The 26,233-nt window shown below is 38.5% G+C and overlaps 1 protein-coding gene and 1 non-coding gene across 3 annotated transcripts in view; both read left to right on the top strand.

Annotated features, from left to right (window-relative positions):
• Positions 1 to 14,343: 14,343 nt before the first annotated feature.
• LOC116857964 lies at positions 14,344 to 14,450 on the top strand. The gene has a single exon (XR_004380842.1). It is a non-coding gene; the product is annotated as a U6 spliceosomal RNA (small nuclear RNA).
• Positions 14,451 to 18,838: 4,388 nt separating this feature from the next.
• RANBP2 (RAN binding protein 2) overlaps positions 18,839 to 26,233 on the top strand; it is a 76,354-nt gene continuing 68,959 nt past the window's right edge. Inside the window, exon 1 of one of the 2 annotated variants that reach the window (XM_032842420.1) lies at positions 18,839 to 19,019. In XM_032842420.1, coding sequence (XP_032698311.1) covers positions 18,948 to 19,019 — 72 coding nt within the window. In that variant the 5' untranslated portion in view covers positions 18,839 to 18,947. The remainder of the gene's footprint in view (positions 19,020 to 26,233) is intronic. The other variant, XM_032842421.1, reaches the window with a different exon arrangement.

Raw genomic sequence — 26,233 nt, forward strand, 5'->3', positions numbered from 1 at the left:
TGTTTATGTGTTTATGAATTTGCATACTCTGGACATTTCATATAAATTGAATTATATAGGGACGCCTGGATGGCTGAGTCAGTTAAGCATCTGCCTTTGGCTCGGGTCATGATCTCAGGGTCCTGGGATGGATCCCTGCATCAGGCTCCCTGCCCATCTCCCTCTGCCTGCTGCTCCCCTGCTTGTATTTTCTGTCTCTGATAAGTAAATAAATAAAATCTTTTTAAAAATTCAATTATATAATATGTTGTCTTTGTGACTAGTTTCTTTCAATTAGCATAATGTTGTCAAGGTTTATCCACATTGAAGCATGTATCAGTTCTTCACTCCTTTTTTACCAGATAATATTGTTATATGTTATATGTGTATACCACATTTTGTTTCTAAATTTACAGTTGATGGACATTTGGATTGTTTCCACCTTTGGCTGTTACGAATTGTGCTGCTATAAACATTTGCATGCAAGTTTTTGGGTGGACAAATATTTTTGCCCAATTGATGAAATGGGGTATCTTTCCATTTATTTGGATCTCCTTTAACTCGTTTAAAAAATGCATACTCTTGGGGTGCCTGGGTGGTTCAGTGGGTTAAAGCCTCTGCCTTTGGTGCAGGTCATGATCCCAGGGTCCTGGGATCGAGCTCCGCATCGGGCTCTCTGCTCAGTGGGGAGCCTGCTTCCTTCTCTCTCTCTCTCTCTTTCTGCCTGCCTCTCCGCCTACTTGGGATCTCTCTCTGTCAAATAAATAAATAAAATCTTAAAAAGAAATGTGTACTTTTCAGTCTACAAATTTACATTTCTTTAGTTAAACTTATTCATTTTATTCTTTTTGATGCTATTCTAAATGGAACTGTTTTCTTAATTTCAATTGTTCATTGTTATTTTACAGAAGACAAGTGATTTTTTAAACTTTTTTTTAAAAGATTTTATTTATTTATTTGTCAGAAAGAAAGAGAGAGCACAAGCAGGCAGAGTATCAGGCAGAGGCAGAGAGAGAAGCAGGCTCCCTGCCGAGGAAGGAGCCCAATGCGGGACTTTTGATGCTATTCTAAATGGAACTGTTTTCTTAATTGCAGTTGTTCATTGTTATTTTACAGAAGACGTGATTTTTTTTAACTTTTTTTTTAAAGATTTTATTTATTTATTTGTCAGAAAGAGAGAGAGCCCAGGATGTTGGGAGTCAAAGGCAGCGGCTTAACTGACTGAGCCACCTAGGTGTCCCAGACAACTGATTTTTAATTGACCTTGTGTCATGCAAACTTGTTGAACTTGTTTATTAGTTCTAGTAGATTTTTTTTTCTTTTTAGAACTCTTACGAGTTTTCCATATACAAGATTATGTCATTTGTGAAAGAGGTATTTTTGGGGCGCCTGGGTGGCTCAGTGGGTTGAGTGGCTGCCTTCAGGTCAAGTCATGATTCCAGGGACCTGGAATCAAGCCCTGCATCCGGCTCCCTGCTCTGCAGGGCGTCTGCTTCTCCCTCTGCCTGCTGCTCCCCGTGCTTGTGCATGCTCACTTGGACTCTCTCTCTTTCTCTCTCTCTCTCTCATTCTATATCAAATAAATAAATAAAAATCTTTAAAAAAAAAAAAAGAGGTATTTTTATGTCTTCCATTTCTACATGAATACCTTTTATTTGTTTTTCTTCCCTAATTGCCCTGGCTAGAACCTCTAGTACAATGTTAAACAGAAATAATGAAAAAGGACATCTTTGTCTTGTTCCTGATCTTAGAAGGAAATCTTCTATCTTTTGCCATTAAATACAATGTCAACTGTGGGTTTTGTAGATACTCTTTAACAGGTGAGGAATTCCCTTCTGTTCCCACCGGGTTGATTATATCTATCATGAAAGGGATTGGGGTTTATTAAGTGCTTTTTCCTAAACTTGCTGAGATGATCATGTGGTTTTGTCATTTAATTCTATCAATATTTTGTAATACATTGGCTGATTTTTGTATGTGAACTAACTTCACATTCCTGGGATAAGTCCTACTTGGTGTAATCCATTTTAGAAGCTGCTGGATTGTTTGCTTACATTTTGCTGTGGATTTTTTCATGCATATTCATAAAGGATATTGGTCTGTAGTTTTGTTGTTTTTTCCTGAGTATGGAATCAGGGTAATACTTTAGAGAGTGTTCCATTCTCTTCTAATTTTTTGAAGAGTTTAAGAAGGATTGGCATCCATTTTTCTTTAAAAGTTTAGAATTCACTAGTGAAGCTATTTGGACCTGGGCTTTTCATTGTTGGATGCTTTTTAAAAATTTTTATTTTTATTACTTTTTAAAGATTTTTGTTTGAGAGAGAGAGAGCGAGCATACATGAGCAGGGGGAAGGGGCAGAGAAAGAAGGAGAAGCAGACTCCCCAGTGAGCAAGAAGCCTGGGGCAGGGCTTCATCACAGGACCTGAAGATCATCACCTGAGCCAAAGGCAAGCACTTAATGGATGAGCCACCCAGGTGCCCCTTATTTTTATTCTTTTTGAAAATTATTTATTTATTTATTTATTTGAGAGACGGAAAGCAGAGGAAGGGGCAGAGGGGGAGAGAGAAAGAGAACCCACACTGAGCACAGAGCCCCAAACAGGGCTCGATCCCACGACCCTGAGATCAAAACCCAAGCTGAAACCAAGAGTCGGTAGCTCAAATGACTGAGCCGCCCAGGTGCTCCTGCATGTTTTTTAATTCCAATTCAATCTCTTATACAGGTCTATTCACATTTTCTATTTCTTCCTGAGTTATTTTTGTAGTTTCTTTCTATGAATTAGTCCACTTCATCTAAATTATCTAATTCACAAACATATGATGCATGTAAGTGTTCACAGTATTCCCTTACGATCTTTTTTCTTTAAGTCAGTATTAATATCCTTTCTTTTATTCTCGATTTTAGTAATTTGAACCTATTTTTCTTGGTCAATCTAACCAAAGGTTTGTCACTTTTTTGTTCTTTTAAAGATTTATTTATTTATTTGACAGACAGAAATCACAAGGAGGCAGAGAGGCAGGTAGAGAGAGAGGAGGAAGCAGGCTCCCCGCTGAGCAGAGAGCCCAATGCGGGGCTCGATCCCAGGACCCTGGGATCATGACCTGAGCCGAAGGCAGAGGCTTTAACCCACTGAGCCACCCAGGCGCCCCAGGTTTGTCACTTTTCAAAATCTTTTCAAAAACCAACTTTGGTTTTATTGATTTTCTCTATTTTTAAAAATAATTTTAAAAATTTAATTGTAAAAAATATATAACATGAAATTTACCATCCTAACTATTTTTAAGTGTACATTTCAGTAGTGTTAAGTATAATTGCATTGTTGTTAAACACATCTCCAGAACTTGTTCCTTTTTGCAAAACTGAAACTCTACACACATTAAACAGCTCTCTGTTTCCTCCTTCTCCCTCCCCTGGTGACCACCATTCAATCTGCTGTTTCTCTGAATCTGACTAGTTTAGATACCTCATACAAGTATTTGCCTTTTGGTGACTGGCTTACTTCCCGTAGTACATTGTCCTCAAGCTTCATCCATAGGATAGCCTGTGACAGGATTTCCTCTTTTTAAGGTTGAATAAAATTCCATTGTATATATAACCAATACAACCACATTTTGTTTATCCATTAATCTATCAATGGACATGGATGGCTTCTACCTCTTGGTTATTGTGAATAAAGCTTTTAGGAAGATATGTGTGCAAGTATCAATTCAAGATCCTGCTTTCACTTCTTGTGTATATACACACATAAATGGGATGGCTGGATCATATAATAATTCTATTTTTAATTTTTTGAGAAACTGTCATACTGTTTTCCATAGTGGTTGTACTTTTGTACACTCCTACCAACAGTCCACAAGGACTCCAGTTGCTCGCCAACACTTCTCATTTCCTGATTTTTTTTTTTTTGAAGATTTTACTTATTTATTTGACAGAGAGAGACACAGTGAGAAAGGGACACAGGTGGAGGAGTGGGAGAGCGAGAAGCAGGCTTCCTGCTGAGCAGGGAGCCTGATGTGGGGCTGGATCCCAGGACCCAGGGATCATGGCCTGAGCTGAAGGCAGATGCTTAACGACTGAGCCACACAGGCACCCCATCATTTCCTGATTTTTTTTTTTATAGTAGCCATCCTAATGGGGTATAAAATGATCCCACTGTGATTTTGATTTTCATTTCTCTAATGATTGGTGACATTTGGCATCTTTTCATGTGATTATTGGCTATTTGTATATCCTCTTTGGGGAAACGTCCAACTTTTCTACCCATTAAAAAATTTTTTTTTAGTTTTCTCTATTATTTTTCTGGTCTCTATGTCACCGATTTCAGCTCTAATCTTTGTTATTTCCTCCCTTCTGCTTGCTTTATGTTTAGTCTGTTCTTCTTTTTCTATGTCTTCTTTTTCTTAAAGATTTTATGTATTTGACAGAGAGAGAAAGCACAAACAGGGGGAGTGGCAGGCAGAGGGAAAGGGAGAAGCAGGGTCCCGTTGAGCAGAGACCCTTACAATGTGGGGCTCAAGCCCAGAGCCTTGGGATCATGACCTGAGCTGCAGGCAGACGCTTAAATGAACCACCGGGGTGCACCTCCCCCCCCATCTTTTTTTTAAGTAGGCTCCATAGCCGGCATGGAGCCCAATAGAAAGACTGAATTTATGAACCTGAGATCAAGACCCAAGATGATATCAAGAGTGGGACACCTAACCAACTGAGCCACCCAGGTGCCCCTTCTTTTTCTATGTCTTAAGGTACAGGTTTAGGTTATTCATCTGAGATCATTCTTTTTAAAAATAGGAATTTTCAGCTATAAATTTCCCTCTAAGTACCACTTTAACTGTATCCCATAAGTTTTGATATGTTGTATATTTATTTTCATTCATTTCAAGATATTTCTAATTTCCTTGTGATTTCTTTTTTGACTCACTGATTATTTAGAAGTATGTTTTTTAAGGGCACCTGGTTGGCTCTGTTGGTTGAGCATCTGACTCTTGATCTCAACTCAGGTGTGATCTCAGGTGCATTCAAGCCCTGTGTTGCCATGCTGGGGATGGAGCCTACCAAAAAAAAAATATATATATATATGTTGTTTAATATGCACATATTTGTGAGTTTCTAAGATTTCTTTGTGTAATTGATTTCTGCCTTCATTCCATTGTCGTGGGAAAAAAACATATTTTTTATTATTTCAATTCTTTTAAATTTATTGAGTTTTGTTTTATGCCCTGGCATATGGTGTACACTGGAGAATGTTCCATGTGCTCGTAAGAGTAACATGCAGTCTGCTGTTGTTGGGTGGAGTTTTCTTTAGATGTCTTTTAGATCTAATTTGTTTATAGCATTATTAAAATCTTCTATTTCCTTAGTGATCTCTGTCTAGTGTATCTACCTTTACTGTTATTTAAAATATTTTTGATGATTGAAAGAAAAAATTGTAAGATTGTTCAGTGCAGTTTACAATGCATGTAAATGTACTTTGAGACACCTATAACATAAAGAGGGGAAGGTGAAGATATCTGTGTGGTCATTAGGTTTCTACACTCTATTTGAAATGATACAGTATTCATCTAAGTAGTCTATAAGTATATTGTAATCCCTAGAGCCACACTTAAAAAAAACTTGTGCAAAGTGATATATTCCGACAATAAATAAATTAAAACAAAATGAGAATATTATTATTCAAAATATTAAAAACACTCGGGGCACCTGGGTGGCTCAGTGGGTTACAGCCTCTGCCTTCGGCTCAGGTCATGGTCCCAGGGTCCTGGGATCAAGCCCCACATTGGGCTCTCTGCTCAGTGGGGAGCCTGCCTCCTCCTCTCTCTCTGCCTGCCTCTCCACCTACTTGGGATCTCTCTCTCTGTCAAATAAATAAATAAATTCTTAAAAAAACAACAACAAAATATTAAAAACACTAAAAAGGCAGAAAAGAGTAAACAGAATTGAAAAGTGGAACAAATAAAAACCATTTATTTGGTTTAATGGTAGACATAAATCCAATCAATAATTACATTAAGTACAAATGGATTAAACATAATAACTAAAAGATATATATTGTCAGAGTAGATAAAACAATACCTAACTAAATGCTGTTTAAGAAACCTACTTTAGGGGCACCTGGGTGGCTCAGTGGGTTAAGGCCTCTGCCTTCAGCTAAGGTCATGATCTCAGGGTCCTGGGATCGAGCCCCGAATCAGGCTCTGTGCTCGGTGGGGAGCCTGCTTCCCCACCCCCCTCTGCCTGCCTCTCTACCTACTTGTGATCTCTGTCTGTCAAATAAATAAATAAAATCTTTTAAAAAAAACCCACCCTACTTTACATATAATGATACAGGTAGATTGAAAGTAAAAAGATGGAAAAAGAAATATCATAGGAACATTAATCAGAAGAGCTAGAGTAGACATATTAGTATCAGACAAAGTAGATTTCAGAACAAAGAAAATCATCAGGGATAAAGAAGAACATTACATAATGATAAAAATGTCAATTCACTAACAAGACACAATAATCCAAAATGTATCTGCATGTAATACCAGAGCCTCAAAATTCTGGAAACCAAAACTGAAAGAACTAAAGGAAAGAACAGACAAATCCAAAGTTATAGTTTGAGACTTAAATACCCCTCTCTCAATAATCATTATAACTCAGTAGATGGAAAATCAATAAAGACAAGAGAATGGAACAGGACCATAACCAACTGGATCTAACTGACATCTGTAAAACACTCAACAGCAGAACACACATTCTTTTCAAGTGAACATGGAAGATTCACCAAAACAGACTATATCTTGGATCAGAAAGCAAACCTTAAAAAAAAAAAAAAAAGCAAACCTTAACAATTTTAAAAGAATTGAAATCATGCAAAGTATGTCCCCTGACCTTAATGGAAGCAAACTAGGAATCAAAAAAACAAATGAAACAGGAGAATCTCTAAACACTTGGAAATTAAACAATAGACTTCTAAATAATTAATGGATCAAAGAGAAAATCTCAAAGGAAATTAGAAAATATCAGTATCCCTTACAGAAGAACATACCTCAATATCCAAAAGCCATATATGAAAAATACACAGTGAATATCCTCCTCAACAGGGAAAAACTGAGCTTTTCTCCTAAGGTCAGGAGCACAGCAGGGATGACGTCCACTCTCACCGCTGTTGTTTACCATAGTACTGGAAGCCTTAGCCTCAGAAATAAGACAACAAAAAGAAAGAAAATGCATCCGAATCAGCAAAAAAGAAGTCAGACTCTCACTTTTCGCAGATGACATTATACCCTATGCAGAAAACCCAAAAGATTTCACCCCCAAATTGCTAGAACTCATACTGGAATTCTGCGAAGTTGCAGGACATAAAATCATGTACAGAAGTCAGTTGCATTTCTATACACTAACAATGAGGAAGAAGAAAGAGAAATCAAGGAATCAATCCCATTTACAACTGCACCAAAACCCATAAGAGATCTAGGAATAAATCTAACCAAAGAGGTAAAAGATCTATACTCTGAAAAGTACAGAACACTTATGAAAGAAAATGAGGATGAAATAAAGACATGGGAAAACATTCCATCATAAACTGGAAGAATAAATATTGTTAAATGTCTATGCTACCCAAAGCAATCTACACATTTAGTGCAATACCTGTCAAAATACCATCAGCATTTTTCACAGAGCTGGAACAAACCATCCTAAAATTTGTATGGAACCAGAAAAGATCCCAAATAGCCAAAGCAATCCTGAAAAAGAAAACAGAAGCTGGGGGCATCACAATTCAAGCTGTATTACAAAGCTGTAATCACCAAGACAGTACAGTACGGGCACAAAAACAGAAACATCGATCAATGAAACAGAATAGAGAACTCAGAAATGGACCCTCACCTCTATGGTCAACTAATCTTCAACAAAGCAGGAAAGAATGTCCAGTGGAAAAAAGACCGCCTCTTCAACAAATGGTGTTGGGAAAATTGGACAGCCACATGCAGAAGAATGAAAGTGGACCATTTTCTTATACCATACACAAAAATAGACTCCAAATGGATGGAAGACCTAAATGTGAGACAAGAATCCATCAAAATCCTAGAGAAGAACACAGGCAGCAACCTCTGTGACCTTGGCCACAGGAAATTCTTGCTAGACACATCTCCAAAGGCAAGGGAAACAAAGGCAAAAATGAACTGCTGGGATTTCATCAAGATAAAAATCTTCTCCACAACAAGGAAAATAGTTGACAAAACCAAGACAATTGACAGAATGGGAGAAGATATCTGCAAATGTCTTATCAGATAAAGGGCTCCTATCCAAAATCTAGAAAGGACTTATCAAACTCAACACCCAGAAAACAAATAATCCAGCCAAGAAATGGGCAGAAGACATGAACAGACATTTCTCCAAAGAAGACATCCAAATGGCCAACAGACACATGAAAAAGCCCTCAACATCACTTGGCATCAGGGAAATACAAATCAAAACCACAATGAGATACCACCTCACACCAGTCAGAATGGCTAAAATTAACAAGTTAGGAAACAACAGACATTGGTGAGAATGCAGGGAAAGGGGAACCCTCCTACACTGTTGGTGGGAATGCAAACAGGTGCACCTGCTCCAGAATACAGTACAGAGAAGTTAAAAGTAGAATTACCCTACAACCCAGGAATTGGACTACTAGGTATTTACCCCAAAGATACAAATGTAGCAGGCATGTATACCTCAGTGTTCATAGTAGCAATGTCCACAATAGCCAGACTGTGGGAAAAGCCCAGATATCCATCAATAGATGAATGAATAAAGAAGATTTTATATATATATATGTATTTTATACATATATATATATATATAAATGGAATATTACTCAGCCATTAAAAATAATGAAATCTTGCTATTTGCAAGAATGTGGATGGAGCTAGAGGGTATTATGCTAAGCAAAATAAGTCAGTCAGAGAAAGACAAATACCATGTGATTTCACTCATATGTGGAATATAAGAAACAAAACAGATAAACATAGGGGAAGGAAAGGAAAAATAAAATAAAATGAAAACAGACAGGAAAACAGAAAACAAAATGAAAACAAACCAAAAGAGACTAACTCTAGGAAACAAACTGAGGGTTGCTGTGGGGAGGTGGGTGAGGGGATGGTGTAATTAGGTGACAGACATCAGGGAGGGCATGGGGTATTATATACAACTGATGAATCACTAAATTCTATGTCTGAAACTAATAATATAGTATATGTTAATTAGATTAAATTTAAATTTAAAAAGATAATAAAAGAAAATACGAATATATCTCAGATGCAAAGTCCTCAACAAAAATTGGCAAATAGAATCAAGTAGTATATAAAAGGTTAGTATGCATTCAGCCACGGAAAGCCATAAAATTCTAGAAAATGCTATACCATGAACGAACACTGGAAACATTATGCTAAACCAAGTAAGCTAGACACAAAAGAACAATTACTGTATAGTTCCAGGTATATGAGGTAATAGGCAAATTCACAGAGACATAAAGTAGAATAAGGGTTACCAGGGCCTCGGGGGAATGGGAAGTTAATTGTTTAATGGGTACAGTTTCTATTTGGGACAATAAAAAAACTTTTGGAAGTGGATAGTGGTGACGGTTGCACAACATCATGAATGTACTTAATGTCACTGAATTGTACATTTAAAAATGGTTAAAATGGTAAATGTTATGTGTATTTTATGACAATAAACAAGCAACCAAAACACATCACAACCATGTGGGATTTATCCTGGTAATTACAGGATGGTCTAATATTTAAAAATTAATCAATGTAATCATAATAGCAGCCTAAAGAATGTCCATTCATGATAAAAACTGTTAGCAAACTACAAATAGAAAGAAATTTTCCTAACCTGATAAAGGTATCTACCTAAACCTATAGCTGACACTTACTGGTGAAAGTCTTTTCCCTTAAGATCTAAAACAAGGAAAGAATGTTTTCTCTCACAGGTCCTCTTCAGTATTGTACTAATACTGCTAAGACATGAAATAAGGCAAGATAAAGAAATAAAAGGCATACAGATTGCATAGTATGATTGTCAGTGTGTAAAATCTCAAGTAACCGGGACGCCTGGGTGGCTCAATCAGTTCGGCCGCTGCCTTCGGCTCATGTCATGATCCCAAGCTCCTGGGATCGAGTCCCTTATCGGGCTGCTTGCTCAGTGGGGAGGCTGCTTCTCTCTCTGCCTCTGCCTGCCACTTTGCCTGCTTGTGCTCTCTATCTCTCTCTGACAAACAAATGAATAAAATCTTTAAAAAAATGTTTAAAAAAAATCTCAAGTAACCTATAAAATACCTCCTACAACTAAAAGTTGCAATTAGCAATGTCACAGGATATAAGGTCAACATACAAAAATCAACTGTATTTCTCTGTATTAACAATGAGCAATTGAAAGCCAGAATCTAAAAAATAGTATCATTTACAGTCACTCTGTGAAAAATGAATTGCTACAGTCCAAGAAAACATGTACAGGATATATATGCTTAAAACCACAAAATATTGGGGGCACCTGGGTAGCTCAGTGGCTTAAAACCTCTGCCTTCGGCTCAGGTCATGATCCCAGGGTCCTGGGATTGAGCCCTGCATCCGGCTCTCTGCTCAGCAGGGAGCCTGCTTCCCCCGTCTCTGCCTGCCTCTCTGCCTACTTGTGATTTCTCTCTGTGTCAAATAAATAAATAAAACCGTTAAACACAAAATATTAGTTGGAATTGTAGAAGAAATTCTGACAAAGAGTCGTACTACTTGAGGAATTACACTACTTGATTTTAAGACTTATATAGAGCTAGGCGTGCCTGGATGCCTCAGTTGGTTGAACAGTGGACTCAATTTTAGCTCAGGTCATGATCTCAGCGTCCTGGGATTGATCCCCATGCCAGGCTCCATGCTCGGCAGGGAGTCGGTTCAAGGATTCTCTCTCTCCCTCTCCCTTTGCCCCCTGCCCTGCTCTCATGTGCACTCTCTCTCAAATAAATAAACAAATCTTAAAAAGAATAGACATATATAGCTAGAGTAATCAAGACTGTGAAGTATGTGCAAAAAAGATACATAAATCAGGTGCACCTGGGTGGCTTAGTAGGTTAAAACACCAACTCTTTATTTTGATCCCAGGGTCATGTGTTTGAGCCCCTTGTGGAAGCTGCTTAAGATTCTCTCTCTTTCTGCCCCTGCCAGCTCATGCCCTCTCTCTCACTCTCTCTCTAAAAGGAAAGAAGGGAGGAAGGAAGGAGAGGAGGGATGGACGTAGGGAGGAAGGGAGGGAGGGAGGAAGAAAGGAAGACAAACCAGTGAAGCAAAAGAGATATAGACTCAAGCTAATACAGTCATTTAATTTCTACAAATGGGGCAGTAGTAAGTTAATGCAGGAAGGACAGTTCTGGAATAATTGTATATCCATATGCAACTCCCCTCCCCAAATTCTTGACAAAAATTAACTCAAACTGGATCATATATATCAATAAAAGCATAAGATGTGGAAGAACACCTTTGTGACGGACGATTATGTTAAGAGTTCTTAGATAAGACATCAAAACCATGATTCATGAAAGAAAAAAAATTGGAAGCTGAACTTTACCAAAATAAAAAACATTTGGGGCGCCTGGGTGGCTCAGTGGGTTAAAGCTTCTGCCTTCGGCTCAGGTCATGATCCCAGTGTCCTGGGATTGAGCCCCACATCGGGCTCTCTGCTCTGCAGGGAGCCTGCTTCCTCCTCTCTCTCTCTCTGCCTGCCTCTCTGCCTACTTGTGATCTCTGTCTGTCAAATAAATAAAATCTTAAAAAAAAAAAAACGTTTGCTTTGTGGAAGACACTGTTCAGAAAATGAAATAACCTATAGACTGAGAGAAAGATGTTCACTCATCACATAGCTGATACAGAACTTGCAATCAGAATACAAATCCTCTCAAGCCTCAACACTAAGATAACTAACAAACTGATTCAACAACTAAAACACAGTTTACCAGACAAGATATATGGATGGTAAATCCGTCTGTGAAACAACGTCCCTACTAAGGGATAAAATAAAACCATGATGTGATCTGCTACATACTTTCTAGAATGGCTTAAGCAAGAAAATACTGATGATATCAGGTGATGACAATGATGCAGAGCACCTAGCTCTCATATATTTCTAATGGGAAAGGAAAAATGATATAACTGCTCTAGAAAACAGGTTGGCAGTTTTTTATGTTAAACCCTAACACTCACCGTAGCATCCACCAATCCCAATCCTGAGTCTTTACAACAGATATAAGTGGAGTTTTCCTTAAAGGGCTAGAGAGTTGGGACACCTTCGTGGCTTAGTTGGTTGGGCATCTGCCTTCGGCTCAGGTCATGATTCCAGGGTCCTGGGATCGAGTTCTGAGTCGAGACTTGCTCAGCGGGGAGCCTGCTTCTCCCTCTCCCTCTGCCACACCCCCTGCATGTGTGTGTGTGCTCTCTCTCTGATAAATAAATAAATAAATCTTTTTAAAAAGGGGCTAGAGGGGCGCCTGGGTGGCTCAGTGGGTTAAGCCTCTGCCTTCAGCTCAGGTCATGATTTCAGGGTCCTGGGATCAAGTCCTGCCTCGGGCTCTCTGCTCAGCGGGGAGCCTGCTTCCCCCCCACTCCCTGCCTCTCTGCCTACTTGTGATCTCTGTCAAATAAATAAATAAAATCTTTTAAAAAACAAAATAAAATAAACAAGGGGCACCTGAGTGGCTCGGTGAGTTAAGCCTATGCCTTCGGTTCAGGTCATGATCTCAGGGTCCTGGAATCAAGCCCTGCATTGGGCTCTCTGCTCAGCGGGGAGTCTGCTTCCCCCTCTCTCTCTGCCTGCCTCACTGCCTACTTGTGATCTCTCTCTCTGTTAAATAAAAAAAAATTTTTTTAAAGGAGCTAGAGAGTAAATATTTTAGGCTTAAAGACATAGGTCTCTGTCACAACTACTCTGCAATGTCACTGTAGTGCAAAAGCAGCTATAAGATATGTATGTAAATGAAGGGGCAAAGCTGTGCTGCAATAACATTTGCAGAAATAGGCAGCCAGCCCATAGGCCATAGTTTGCCACCTCTTGCCCTAGAGAAATGAAAACTGTGTTCATTGAAAACATGTTTACAAATGTTTATAGCAACTCTATTCATAATTACCAGAAATTGGTAACAACCCAAATGTCCTACATATGGTAAATGGCTAAACCTGCGGTACATTCATACAGAACTATTACTCAGCAAAGAGGGAGAATAACCTACATGCAAGGACTTGGATGAATTTCAAAAGCATTATCTAAGTGACATAAGCTAGTATCAAAAGGTTACATACTATATGATTTCATTCATATGATATTCTTGAAGTGACAAAAACTAGCGTGTAAAGAAATAATCAATGATAAGGGTTGAATGTGGGGTGACTCGAAAGTAGTAATGGGAATGAATCTTGGGGGATGATGGAATGGTTCTGTATCCTGACTGTGGAAGTGATTCTATGAATCTGTACATCTCAGAAGTCATAAAGCTATATACTCCCCAAAAGGTCAGTTTTTTGAGATGAGTATTTACCATTAATACCAACATCAATTCTCCCTATTAAAAAGAGAGTAATCACCATTTTGTGCCTTCATTTCCTTATCACCTAATTCTTCCTTAGCCATTTGCATGCTGTTTTTTGTCTGTACCATTTCTTTCAAAAATCAACTTTAAGGAAGCAAGTTTAAAGAGTTTCTCATCATTCCTGTTTTTTTTTTTTTTTTTAAGATTCATTCACTTATTTTAGAAAGAGAAGGAGAGTGTGAAAGCAGGAGCAGGAGGGGCAGAGGGAGAGGGAGAGAGAATCTCAAGCAGATTCTGCACTGAGCGCAATGCCTAACATGGGGTTCAATCTCATGATCTAGAGATCATGACCTGAGCCGAAACCAAGAGTTAGATGCCTGACTGTGCCACCCAGGCACTGCAAGCTCTGTATTTTTAATAAGGTCCTCAGCCTGACATGGGGCTCAGCCTCAGCACCTGAGATCAGAACCTGAGCTGAACCAAGAATATGATACTTAACCGACTGTGCCACTCAGCCTCCCCTGTTCCTGATCTTTTGGTAGCATTTTATGCTGTTGATTATTCTCTCCTTAGAGCTCCACTTTTTAGCTTCTGGGATGTTGTACTTTTTGGATTTTCCTTCAGCCACATTGAGTGCTACAGTTACATAACCTGTTCCTTTTTATGTTTAATGTCTGAACAACAAGCGACAGAATTATATAGAACTGTGCTGTCCAACACACTAGACACATATGACACTTGAGCACTCGAAATGTAGCTACTGCTACTGAGCAATGAAGTTTTAAAGTTGATTTAATTTTAATTAATTTAAATTTAAAAACTTGATATCTGGTGTTCACTTCTGCAGCACATATGCTAAAATTGGAATGACACACAGAAGATCAGCATGGCTTCTGAGAGTGGATGACATGCAAATTTGTGAAGCATTCCATATTTACAAATTAACAAAAAGATAAACAAACAAACAAACTTGATATTCAGTTCAATTCCTGAATACTTCTAAGAATGTCTGGAACAACTTGGGTATATTAATCTATTTTTTTAACCCTAAATCTAATCTAAATCTAAATACAGATCAAGTATTTTTCATGAAACCTTGGCATCTGAATTAAGATGCAAATGTAAAATATACACCAAATTTTAAATGCTTAGTACAAAAGGTAAGATAGTTTATTAACAATTTGTTTATATTAGTTGCATGTTGAAATTGTAATATTTTAAGTATATTGGATTGAATAAAAGATTATTAAAATTGGTTTCTCCTGTTCCTTTTTACTTTTTAAAGTGTGGTTTCTAGAATATTTTAAGTTACATGTTGGGTCACATTAGACAGCACTGATTTAGGGGACTCAGTTCCCATAGATACATACATATGTACATATATACACACATATACACATACATGTATATGCATACAAATACATATACATACGTGTGTGTGTGTGTATCCCTTAATTTATTATCTGTACAAGCTTTGTCTCACATAATTCCAGGCAGGGTTGTGCTGTCATGTGATAGCTCCAAACCCTCTGTCAGTTGATGGGTAAAAGATCCATTTCTGCACATGAAAGACAGTTAAGGCTGTATGGATGTCAAGAGCAAGCAAAGAAAAAGTTTTAAAATGAAAATAACTTATGTCCAAGAACCAAAAAATGGCAATGTGCGGTCACGTTGGTTCTTTTTGTTTCTGAGGTTCTTCATGAACATTTTAAATCTCATCTTGTCTATTGAGTTCAAAGGCCATGAGAATATTAAAAATGCTGTCTACAAAGCAGTAGTTTAGAATTACTGTAGAATCATACAAATTGGGAAAACAGAAAATGATGGGATGAACTGACAGTATGAATGATTCTGAAGAAAAAATGAATCATGTGATATATGAAAGATGTATCTGCAGTTGATGATAATTAGCAATAGAGGCTGGAGGTATTTGAAATGAGAGAAACTTGTTTGACCAGCATCAATGTTAAATGCCTGTTAGTTCAATTAGTTCAGAAGTTAAGGACTCTGATTAATCAGGTAAAACTGCTGCTAATGAAAAATGTCATAAGCCAAATATTTCTATGGATTCAACTCTCACTTGAATTTGCAGTGCATCAACATGAGTAATGGAGCTATTAGAGTGGAATTCATCCCCCTGCTAAGAAGTTCCTTTGTAGAGAACATTATAGTTAGATGTATGATTTGGAGGATGGGTAATTACTTGTGAGAAATTTGGATGTAACTGGTTTGTGCTGGGAAAATATGTGGACTAGAATGGACATCATCATGGAGAATGTCTATTTGAAAACAGAGGTCAGACTCATCTTCCTATTTGGTGAAAATTAAGGTTTTTTTTTTTTAAAGATTTAGTTAATTAATTTTAGAGAAAGGGTGGAGAAGAGGGAGAGAAAATATCCAGCAGACTTCCTGCTGAGCCCAAAGTGGGGGCTCAGCCCCACAACCCCGAGATCACGCCCTGAGCCAAAATCAAGAGTCAGAGGCTTAACATACTGAGCCACCCAGGTGTCCCCCAACTTTATGTTTTGAAGCATAATAAACATACTTAAGAAAAGTCATCTGAGTTCCTCAAGAAGATTCTCCTTTTGGCCCACTCCTTTTCAGTTTATTTGACTTAAACAGATTAATGGTAGTGATTTTACTAGGTAAGTGTGCTTGAGAAAGTTGCTTGCTGTTCACTCCCTTGGTTTCCTATCTGTAAAACCAAGGATGATAATATATAATAGTACCCTCCTGAAGCTGTTGAGAATTAAATGAGCTAATACATTTAAAATGTTAAGAGAAGGACATGGAACAGATCAAGTGCTTATTTGGTAGCTATGGCTGTGTTATTAACAACACATCCAAGGCAAACTCATGGTTTCAACTGTCACCTAAGGTTTATGACTTCCAATCCATCACTGATCTTCATCCTACTATTCCATCTATATATTAGGTATCTCCACTTGGATTTATAAATGGCACCTAAAGGGAAATAAATCAACTATCTAAAATAGGATCTTCTATCCCAAACCACATTCTCTTTGTTGTTTTTTTTTAAGCTTATCTATTTATTAGAGAGAGAGAGAGAGAGAGAGAGCGCGCACTAGTAGGCAGAGCCCCAGACAGAGGGAGAAGGAGAAGCAGCGTCCCAGCTAAGCAGATAGCCCCAGCTAAGCAGATCCCAGGATCCTGGGATCATGACCTGAGCTGAAGATGGATGCCTAAGAAGGACTGAGCCATCCAGGCACCCTAAGTGTTATTTCTAATATATGTCATACTACTAATCTCAGAATCATTTGTTTTATTCACATCCAATATGACTGAGATAAAACAAAAGAGAACACTCTTTTTCTTCCCATTGTAAAACAATACTTGCTGATTGTAAAAAATTTGGGAAGATATGGAAAAATCAAAAAGGAGAGACTGGGAAGATGGTGTGTAGAGGCCAGGTTAATTCTAGGTGATTGGATACAGTTATATTTTGCCTACAATAAAAAAAAAAAGATAAAAATAAGAGTAGTTTGTCCGGTTAAGCACCCAACTCTTGGTTTTGGCTGAGGTCATGATCTCCTGGTCCTGGGACTGCGCCCCACATGGGGCTCCACACTGGGCTTGGAGTCTGCTTACCATTCTCTCTTTCCCTCCCCCTCTGCACACGGCCTGCACCACTCGGCCTTGTGCACATGGATGCTCTCTAAATAAAATCTTTAAAAAAAAAGATAAAAATTATCCATAACCACAAATTCTAAACTTCCAGCTAAAAATTTCAACATATTTCATTTGTTTGATATTTTCCCAGATAATTAAGACCCTATTGTATGTATACAGGGATATGATCTTTTTATACCTAATGTCTTCACCACTGAAAACATTTTATAAAACATTTTAAACTAAGATTTTAAAATTCAAATTTCCAAAGTAAACTTTTTTTAATGACTTTTGTTTTATGGCTACAATATATACTCAGATATTCCTGAAGATAATAATTTTATTCTCACAAGTTTTCTTCTGCTCTTTGTTTTGCTTCCACTGGTACTTGTTCTAAGCTAATTATTACACTGGATATTCTAAAAAACCTGCTAGTACCTTGTTTTCTGTAGTGAAAACATGAGTGAATGGGCTGTGTAGGTGAATGTTGAGTTTTTTGCCTTCATCCATGGTAGAACAATTGAGGGAGGCCTACTTATGTGAACATAAATTGTTACTAAGTGTTACCGCTCACTTCATTTGTACTGCTTTGGGGGTCCTGGCCCAAAATGATTTTGTAGGAGGGAAAATCATTGTTGTACATTAATAGAATTTTGTTCTTGTTTTAAATTGCTCTCAAGAACAGAATGACTATAAAACAGAAGTGTTTTTCTTATAAAAAAGAGGTGTGGGAGATGTATCTTACCACCAAAATACAAAGAATTTTAAACCTCCTTTTAAAATTAAACTGTGTAATTTCATAAATCAGATAATTTAATCAAAACAAAATACTGTTTTTAAATGGTAAATGTATTCTTTATTGTTTAAATATAACTTGAATTCAAAAGAAGCATTTTCCAGACCTGTATGTAAGTTCAAGAGTATCACCAATTTGACTTTGTTTTTAAGTCGTCATAATATTTGACTTCTTTAATAAGTTGATTTATTCCTGTTCTGAGAAAGCCATTCAATAAAAAGCAGTCTCGGAGTGGGGGTTGGGGGGAAATAAATATTTTTGAAGATTTGGAAAATACAGATGACTCATGTTTAGATGACTACTATAAACATTTTGGTAAATACCGTTCTGCTATTGAAATATATATATTTGTATATATATATATAAATATAAATATAAAAATGGGGGGCTCTTCAAATTATACAATTATAACCGTCCAAAAACAGTTATTTGTGGCCTTTTAATTATGTGCATAATCATATAACGTTCTTTTAAAATACATGAATTTTAACATGGATGCTTCTTATTCACACGTGTCCGACATAATATATTTAACCAACAGCCTCCAGAAAGGTGTTTCCAATTTTCACGCTCACCAAAATGGCCTGAGAATGCTTTTCCCTTCCACAGCATCACGTAATTAAAAGAAGAAACGGCCGAAAGTTTTGAGAACCCACGCGGTAAAACACCGTCTCGCTGATACAGTTACTAGTCCCCTGGTCCTAGCGCGGTGTTGAACTTCCCCTTCCCACGCCTCATAGCAGACGCTCCCACAGCGTAAATACCACCAGGCCTCTGCAGGAGCCGGCGTAGCCAAGGGCCGGGCCGCCCAGAGGGCCGTGCGCGGCGGGAGGGACGCCAACGTCGGCGTGGCGCACAGTGCTGACGCAACACGCACGCGGGGAGGGCCGCTCGTCGACCGGCGACGGCGCTGCGTCACGGGCTTTCAGGCGCTTCGCTCTTGGAGACGGCGACGGCTGTGGGCCTCGGCTCTGGCCTCCCGCGCCCTGGGAGTCAGGTCGGTGGCGCGATGAGGCGCAGCAAGGCCGACGTGGAGCGGTACATCGCCTCGGTGCAAGGTTCCGTCCCATCGCCCCGAGAGGTGAGTGGGTCCTGGAGAGCCAGGTGGCCTCCGCCCTGGCCCTGCCGCGGCCCCGCGCGGCGCCGGCGTCATGGCTCCCGGCGGCCGCCGCTCCCTGGCGCGTTGAAGCGCCGGCCGGCTCCCGCGGTCCGGTGGGCGGCGTGGCGCTCGTGAGCTTGAGGTGGAGGGTGGAGGGTGGAGGGTGGGGGTGGGAAGGCCGCGGCGGGTGCCGTTGGCGCCAGCTCTTCCTCTTCCTCCTGGCCTGCTCCTGACGGTCCTTATTGGCGGGCCCATCGCGTCCCGGGGTTCTCGGCTGCGTCCCCGCGGCCTCGTCACCGGGGCTCCAGGAGCCTGCCATTTGCGGCGGGTTTCTTCTTTCCCAGACAGTTACAGCTGTGGCGGAAGCGTGCCGCTTTAGAGGTCCAGGCTTTAGAGGTCGGTGGAACCCAGCGTGGGGGCACTGACGCTCCTCCCGGGGGGCTTTTACTGCGGTGACGGGCAACCATCGTAGGCATCCAGCGGACTGGTGCAGGGGTGGCCACACTTGCAACTCCCTGACAGACCGCGCAAATGACACTGGGAGTTTCCTCTATTTTGAAGCATCTGTCATTGTGCGTTTATAAGGATTCTGTCCCTGCTCTTCACACTCCACTCTCCCACTGCCTCTACTCATCTGCTTTATTTTTTTAAAACGCAGTCTTGGGTATTCTGAATTTCTTACAGGCCGTTGTTACTATGGCTTAAAATTTTTAGGCTTTTTGACAACATGCTCAGCGTATTTTTTCTCTTTTAAGTTATTTTGTGCCAGATATTTTGGGTTCATCAGAATCTTAGTGATTGGATATGGAGGGTGAGCAAAAAGGCTAAGTGTAGGTGGTGCGCACAGGATCTTGAGTCCGTTTTCTTGGGAGTTAAATCACAGTACTGTCATTTGTAAGCTTTGTGATTTGAGGCAAGTTAAAAAGTTCAGTAAGTTGGAGTAATGGTATTGATAGGGGTATATAGGAGGACTCATGGTAAACATTTAGGGCAATGCCTGGCATATAGTAAGTACTAAACGTTGATGTTAAAAGGACATTCAAGCTCTCTTCTAGGTAAGGGCCTATGAGAATAAAGATGTGTGAGGAAATTAAAAGAAACCCAGGGATGAACATAATAATAGCTGCATAACTGTATCTTTAATCATATACTAGGCATATGTCTTTGTAGGATTTTGGTAATGGGTCTGGTTTTAGTTTGTTTTAGGAATAAGGGAGTAGGTTACAGCTTGTTCCACCAGAAGAGAGGAATAGGTACCTACATACAGATTGTAATTTAACTGCTGGCATAGTCATAAACAACAAATGTGGTGCTGGAGTCTAAAACAGAACTAAAGGTTTCTGTACTGCTGAAATTGACATACTTTTTAAAAAGCCAAGTTTAGAGCTTTCATGAGATTTTTAGTAGGGACCCTGGCTCCTAAAAGATTAAGATCTTAATTCTGTAGATAGAATTTAGAATGTTCTTTGAACTACCTAACTTTTCCATCAAATAAAGGGGGATGGAGTCAGAATTTTAAAGACTGGTTTTTATGGCCACCTCTGTTTTACATTTAAAGAGTATTATTTTAATCAGATTTTTTCTTCAAACAGGAAAAATCATTTACTTTAGAACTTGGGGATTTCAGTGGGATTTTTATTAGCAAATGAGTAACTTTGTAACAGGTGGTGGTATTCTATAAACTTAGGTATAAGTGAAAGCACAGAACAGGGTGCTTTGGATAGTTTCACAGGGAGAGGGTGGTGGGGGCAGATACGTGGCTTTGAAGAGTAGAAAGATTAGTATTTACTTGGCTTCCAGTTTGGTAGAGATTGGCGGTGTGTGAACTGGTGCTGCTTTCTGGGATGTCCTAAGTTCTGGAATGCAATGATGGCTACATTGTCTTACCTTTCCAGGCTTCTGTTATGCTTTCATTTGCTTGTCTTTTTTGTTTTGTCATTTTCTGTTCCTTCATGCCTGCTTTTGTCCTTGTTGAAAGTATCACTTGTGTTTCTTTTCTTTCTCCAGTTAGATTCTGTTAGTTTTCCTAGATTTCTGTTGAGTTGGCCTCCCAATCCACACCCCTAATTCCTACTGCTCAGATGCACTCTGACAGCTCCTAGTTGTTTGTTTACCATATACTTTAGACTTCTGAATAATATGATACATACTTTTATTGGTCTGTCTCCTTTTCCCTATTTTAGATATTTTCACCTGTGTCCTACAGATCTCTGTCCACAGATTTTTCTCCCCCTCATCTTCCAGTTTTGTTGTTGTAATTTTTGGCTAGATGTATAATTTTTGTTTATGTAATTATGATAAGGTACATATTTTGCATTTGAGCCACCTTTATTGTGTAGTTTATTTTTCCTGGAGCTAATAGTTGCTTTATTTTTTTGGTTTGTTGAGTTATCTAGGAAGAATTACTAATTCTTTACCCAAACTCAGTTTAGCTCTCAAGTGTGATCAAAGAGGTCACACAATCCATTGATTTCAGCCTGAAAATTTTTTTAAGAGTCTTTCTTGTGGAGCACTCTTGTCTTACTGCTGCAGTCTGGATTGGCTTCTCCTTCTCTTGGCTACACAGTTCTACCTCTGGGGCTTGGCTTTATCATCATTTTGAGAATAACCAGTTTTTTTTTTTTTTTCTTTTTTTTCTTTTTTAGACCCTAGGTTTTTTGTAATTTATGTCCTTCTGACTTTCTCTGTTTTGTTGTAGCACAGTCTCCAGTTTACTTTGAGAAGGGATAGATGGGATTTTTTTTTTTTTTTTTAACATGATAAGCCTGAAGACGTCTTCACCTAATTTTTAGTTTGGTTATCAGATTCTAGGTTTGAAATAATTTTTTTCTCCAATTCTGAAAGTTTTTTTTTTTTTTTTTTAAGATTTCTATTTATTTATTTGACAGAGTGAAAGAGGGAATACAAACAAGGGAGTGGGAGAGGAAGACGCAGGCTTCCTGCTGAGCAGGGAACCTGATGTGAGGCTCAATTCTAGGGCCCTGGGATCATGACTTGAGCCAAAGGCAGATGCTTAATGACTGAACCCCCTTGGTGCCCCCAATTTTGAAAATATTGCTTTATCTTCTGATCATTTGTATTGTTAGAAATCTGATGTGATTCTTGTTATTGATAGCTTTATAGGTTTTCTGGAAGTTTCTTTTAAGTTGGAAAACTCACTTCCTTCAGTTTTGGGACATTGTTTTATTTCTTTCAGCATCTCTACACCGCCCCCCCCCCCCAACCCATCCCAAGCTCCCTCCTCTCCTCCCCCAATCTTAAATGTTTTTGTTAACTGAACGTTGGGTCTGGTTTGCTCTCCGTATCTTTCTTTCTTGTGTCTTTGTTCTATTTTTAATCTTCTCTTCCAAGGGAAGGAGATTGGGGAACTCGTCGTTCAGTATCTAGACTTTGCTTATCTGCCTCTATAACTCCTGCCCTTACCCTTGTTAGGACTCCTCATGTTTGGAGCCTGTTGATTTATACTGGGAAAAAATCTATTTGCTTTAGCTTTTTGCAGTGTGTGTTGGGGACCTGGTATAATGGTGGAGAGTGATTTGGCTGTGCAAGAGCTGGGTTAATGTGACGTCCCTCCAGGTCTCAATGTTCCTCTTTTCAGCCCCACATCAGTTTTGAGAGTTAAAAGTGTAAATGAATTTAAATATTACAGTGGCATAAAGTGTCATGGAAAGAAGCAGTGACTGAATCATGGATCCTGAATCATGGACTGACTGAATTATGGATAACATTGACTCTTTTTCTTTCTACCTATGTATCCTTAAACAAGGCACTTAATCCCCTTAGGCTTCAGTTCCTTTATAAAATGAACAGAATAGAGACAGAAGAATATCAAACTTCCCCACAATTTTATGGTTCTGTATATTATTATTTAATAATTGCTGTTCATTTATCCTAAGATAGACTTCAGTGGGATATTTCGAAGCAAAATAGTGGAGTTGGTTTTTCTATTATGTGTTAATATTGTAACTAGTGGGAATCTATTCATTTTTTAAAAGGGGGAAGAAAGCTCTGTTCATTGTAATGCCATCTTGATTATTGTATATTGTCATAAACTGCTTCATAGGTCTTAAATTTATGGATTTGGGGAGGGGGAGGGAGGCTCTTATGATTGCACTTCTAGCCTCCTTGTTTTTCTCAGGTGTTTATTAATACTGAAGTTTAAGATTGCTTGTAGTTCTTTTATATTTATTCAAAAAATTTATTTATTTATTTATTTAGAGAGACTCTGAAGCAGACACCATACTGAGTGCAGAGCCCAGTGTGGGGCTCAGTCCCATGACTGTAAGATCATGACCTGAGCTGAAATCAAGAGTCAGATGCCTAACCAACTGAGCCACCCAGGCGTCCCTATAGTTCTTTACTTTTAAAATATATCCTGTTAAGGATGTATACTCAATACTGTTATACTGAGGTCTCTTGGAATAGTTTTCTGAGAATATGTCACTATTTTGACATTTGACAAAATGAAAGGATATTTTATATAGCTCTATTGAGATACATTTTACCATTTAAAGTGTACAGTGTGATGAGTTTTGGTATGTTATGTTATTGATGTTTTAAGTTATAAAATATATGTAGTAAATCTGCCATTTTAATGCCTTTTTAAAAGTTTTTTATTTTAATTCCATTGTTAACGCTGTTCTATTATTTGCAGATACACAATATAGTGATTGTATTGTAGTGATTATACAGTGGTCATCATAAGTGTATGTCTTTAATCCCTATCACCTATTTCACCCATCCCCTTTCCCATTTCCCCTCTGGTAACCATCAGTTTATTCTCTGTAGTTTAGAGTCTGTTTCGTGGTTTCTCTCTCTCTTTTTTCCTTTGCTCGTTTATTTTGTTTCTTAAACTCCGCATGAGTGAAATCATACGGTATATTTGTCTCTCTCACTTATTTCCCTTTGCATTATACTCTCTAGCTCCGTCCATGTTGTTGCAAATGGTAAGATTTTGTTCTTTTTTATGGCTGAGTAATACTCCATTTTGTATATATCTACCACATCTTTATCCATTTAACTCTTGATAGACACTTGGGCTGCTTCCATAATTCACCTTTTGTAAATAATACAGCAATAAATATGTGTGTGTGTGTATCCTCTTGAATTAGTGTTTTTTTTTAAACTTTTTTAAAAAACGGTTTTATATTTTCATTTGAGAGAGTGAGCTTGTGCACACAGGTGAGGGGAGGGGCAGAGAGAGAGGGAGAAACAGACTTCCTGCTGAGTAGGGAGCCCAGCAGTTCCAAGTGGCACTTGATCCCAGGACCCCGAGATTACAACCTGAGCTGAAGGCAGACACTTAACTGACTGAGCCACCCAGGTGCCTTTGAATTAGTGTTTTTGTATTTTTTGAGTAAAAAACCAGTAGTCCAAGATTACTGCATCATATGGTAGCTCTCTTTTAACTTTTTGAGGAACCTCCATGCTGTTTACCATAACGGGTTCATCACTTTGCATTCCCACCAACAGTGCAAAAGGTTTCCTTTTTCTGCACATCCTTGCCAACAAGGATGGAAATTTTAGCCATTCTAATAGGTGTGAGATGATCTGTCATTCTTGTTTTGAATTGCATTTCCCTGGTAGTGAGTGATAATGAACATCTTTTTATGTGTCTGTTGGCCATCTGTATGTCGTCTTTGGAGAAATGTCTGTATATGTCTTCTGTTCTTTTAAAAATTGTATTATTTTTTGGGTGTTGTATAACGTCTTCAAGTATTTTGGTTTTGTTGTTTTGTTTTAAAGATTTTTTTCATTTCACAAAGAGAGACCCAGCGAGAGAGGGAACACAAGTAGGGGGAGTGGGAGAGGGAGAAGCAGGCTTCCCGCCAGGCAGGGAGCCAGATGCCCAGCTCAGTCCCAGGACCCTGGGATCATGACCTGAGCTGAAGGCAGATGCTGAGCCACCCAGACATCCCATCTTCATGTATTTTGGATAAGTCATTTGCAAATACCTTCTATTCAGTAGGTTGCCTTTTAGTTTTTTGATTGTTTCCTTTAGTGCAGAAACTTTTTATTTTCATGTAGTACCAATAGTTTATTTTTGCTTTTATTTCCCTAGTTTCAGGAGACCTGTCTAGGAAAAGGTTGCTGTGGCTGATGTCAGAGAAATTACTTTTTGAGCTCTATTCTACAAGTTTTATGGTTTCAGGTTTCACATTTAGATGCTTAATCCATTTTGAATTTATTTTTATGTATCGTGTGAGAAAGTGGTCCAGTTTTCTCCTTTTGCATGTAGCTGTTCAGTTTTCCCAAGACCATTTGTTGAAGAGACCATCTTTTTCCTATTGCATGTTGTTTCCTCCTTTGTTGGAGAGTAACTACATAATTGTGTGTTTATTTTTGGGCTTTCTGTTCTGTTCTGTTGATCTGTATGTTTTTGTGCCAGTACTAAATTGTTTTGATTTTTTTGTGTACAGCTTTGTAATATAACTTGAAGTTCAGAATTGTGGTACCTCTAGTTTTGTTTGTTTGTTTTTTCCTTTTCCAGTCTTGGCTATTCAGGGTCTTCCATGGTTGCATACAAATTTTAGGATTGTTTGTTCTAGCTTTGTAAAAGATGCTGTTGGTATTTTGATTGCATTAAATGTGTAGATGGCTTTTGGTGGTGTCAACCTCTTAACAGTATTTGTTCTTCCAATTCATGAGCATGGAATAGCTTTTCATTTTTTCTGTCGTTTGCAATTTCATCATTATTTATAGTTTCTATCTCTTGTGAAGTTTGTTCTTAGATATTGTATTATTTTTGGTGGAATTGTAAATAGGATTGTTAATTTCTCTTTCTGCTGCTTCATACATAATGATTTATAGAAATGCAGTAGATTTCTGCACATTGATTTTGTATTCTTGACTTTACTGAATTGATTTATCAGTTCTAGTAGTTTTTTGGTGGAGTCTGTGTATAGTATATCATCTGCAAATGGTGAAAGTTTTACTTCTTCCTTACCAATTTGGGTGCTTTTCATTTCTTTTTGTTGTATTTCCGTGATTAGGACTTCTAGTACTGTGTTGAATAACAACAGTAGTTAGAATGGACATCCTTGTCTTGTTCCTGACCTTAGCCGTTGGGAAGCTCTTAATTTTCCCCATTGAGTATGATGTTCACTGTGGGTTTTTTTATGTAAGACTTTTATTATTTTGAGGTATGTTCCCTCTAAACTTACTTTGTTGAGGGTTTATTATCATGAATGGATGTT

This window comes from Lontra canadensis, unplaced genomic scaffold, assembly GCF_010015895.1.
Source record: "Lontra canadensis isolate GAN:19392208 unplaced genomic scaffold, GSC_riverotter_1.0 scaffold130, whole genome shotgun sequence".
Taxonomy (NCBI): Eukaryota; Metazoa; Chordata; class Mammalia; order Carnivora; family Mustelidae; genus Lontra; species Lontra canadensis.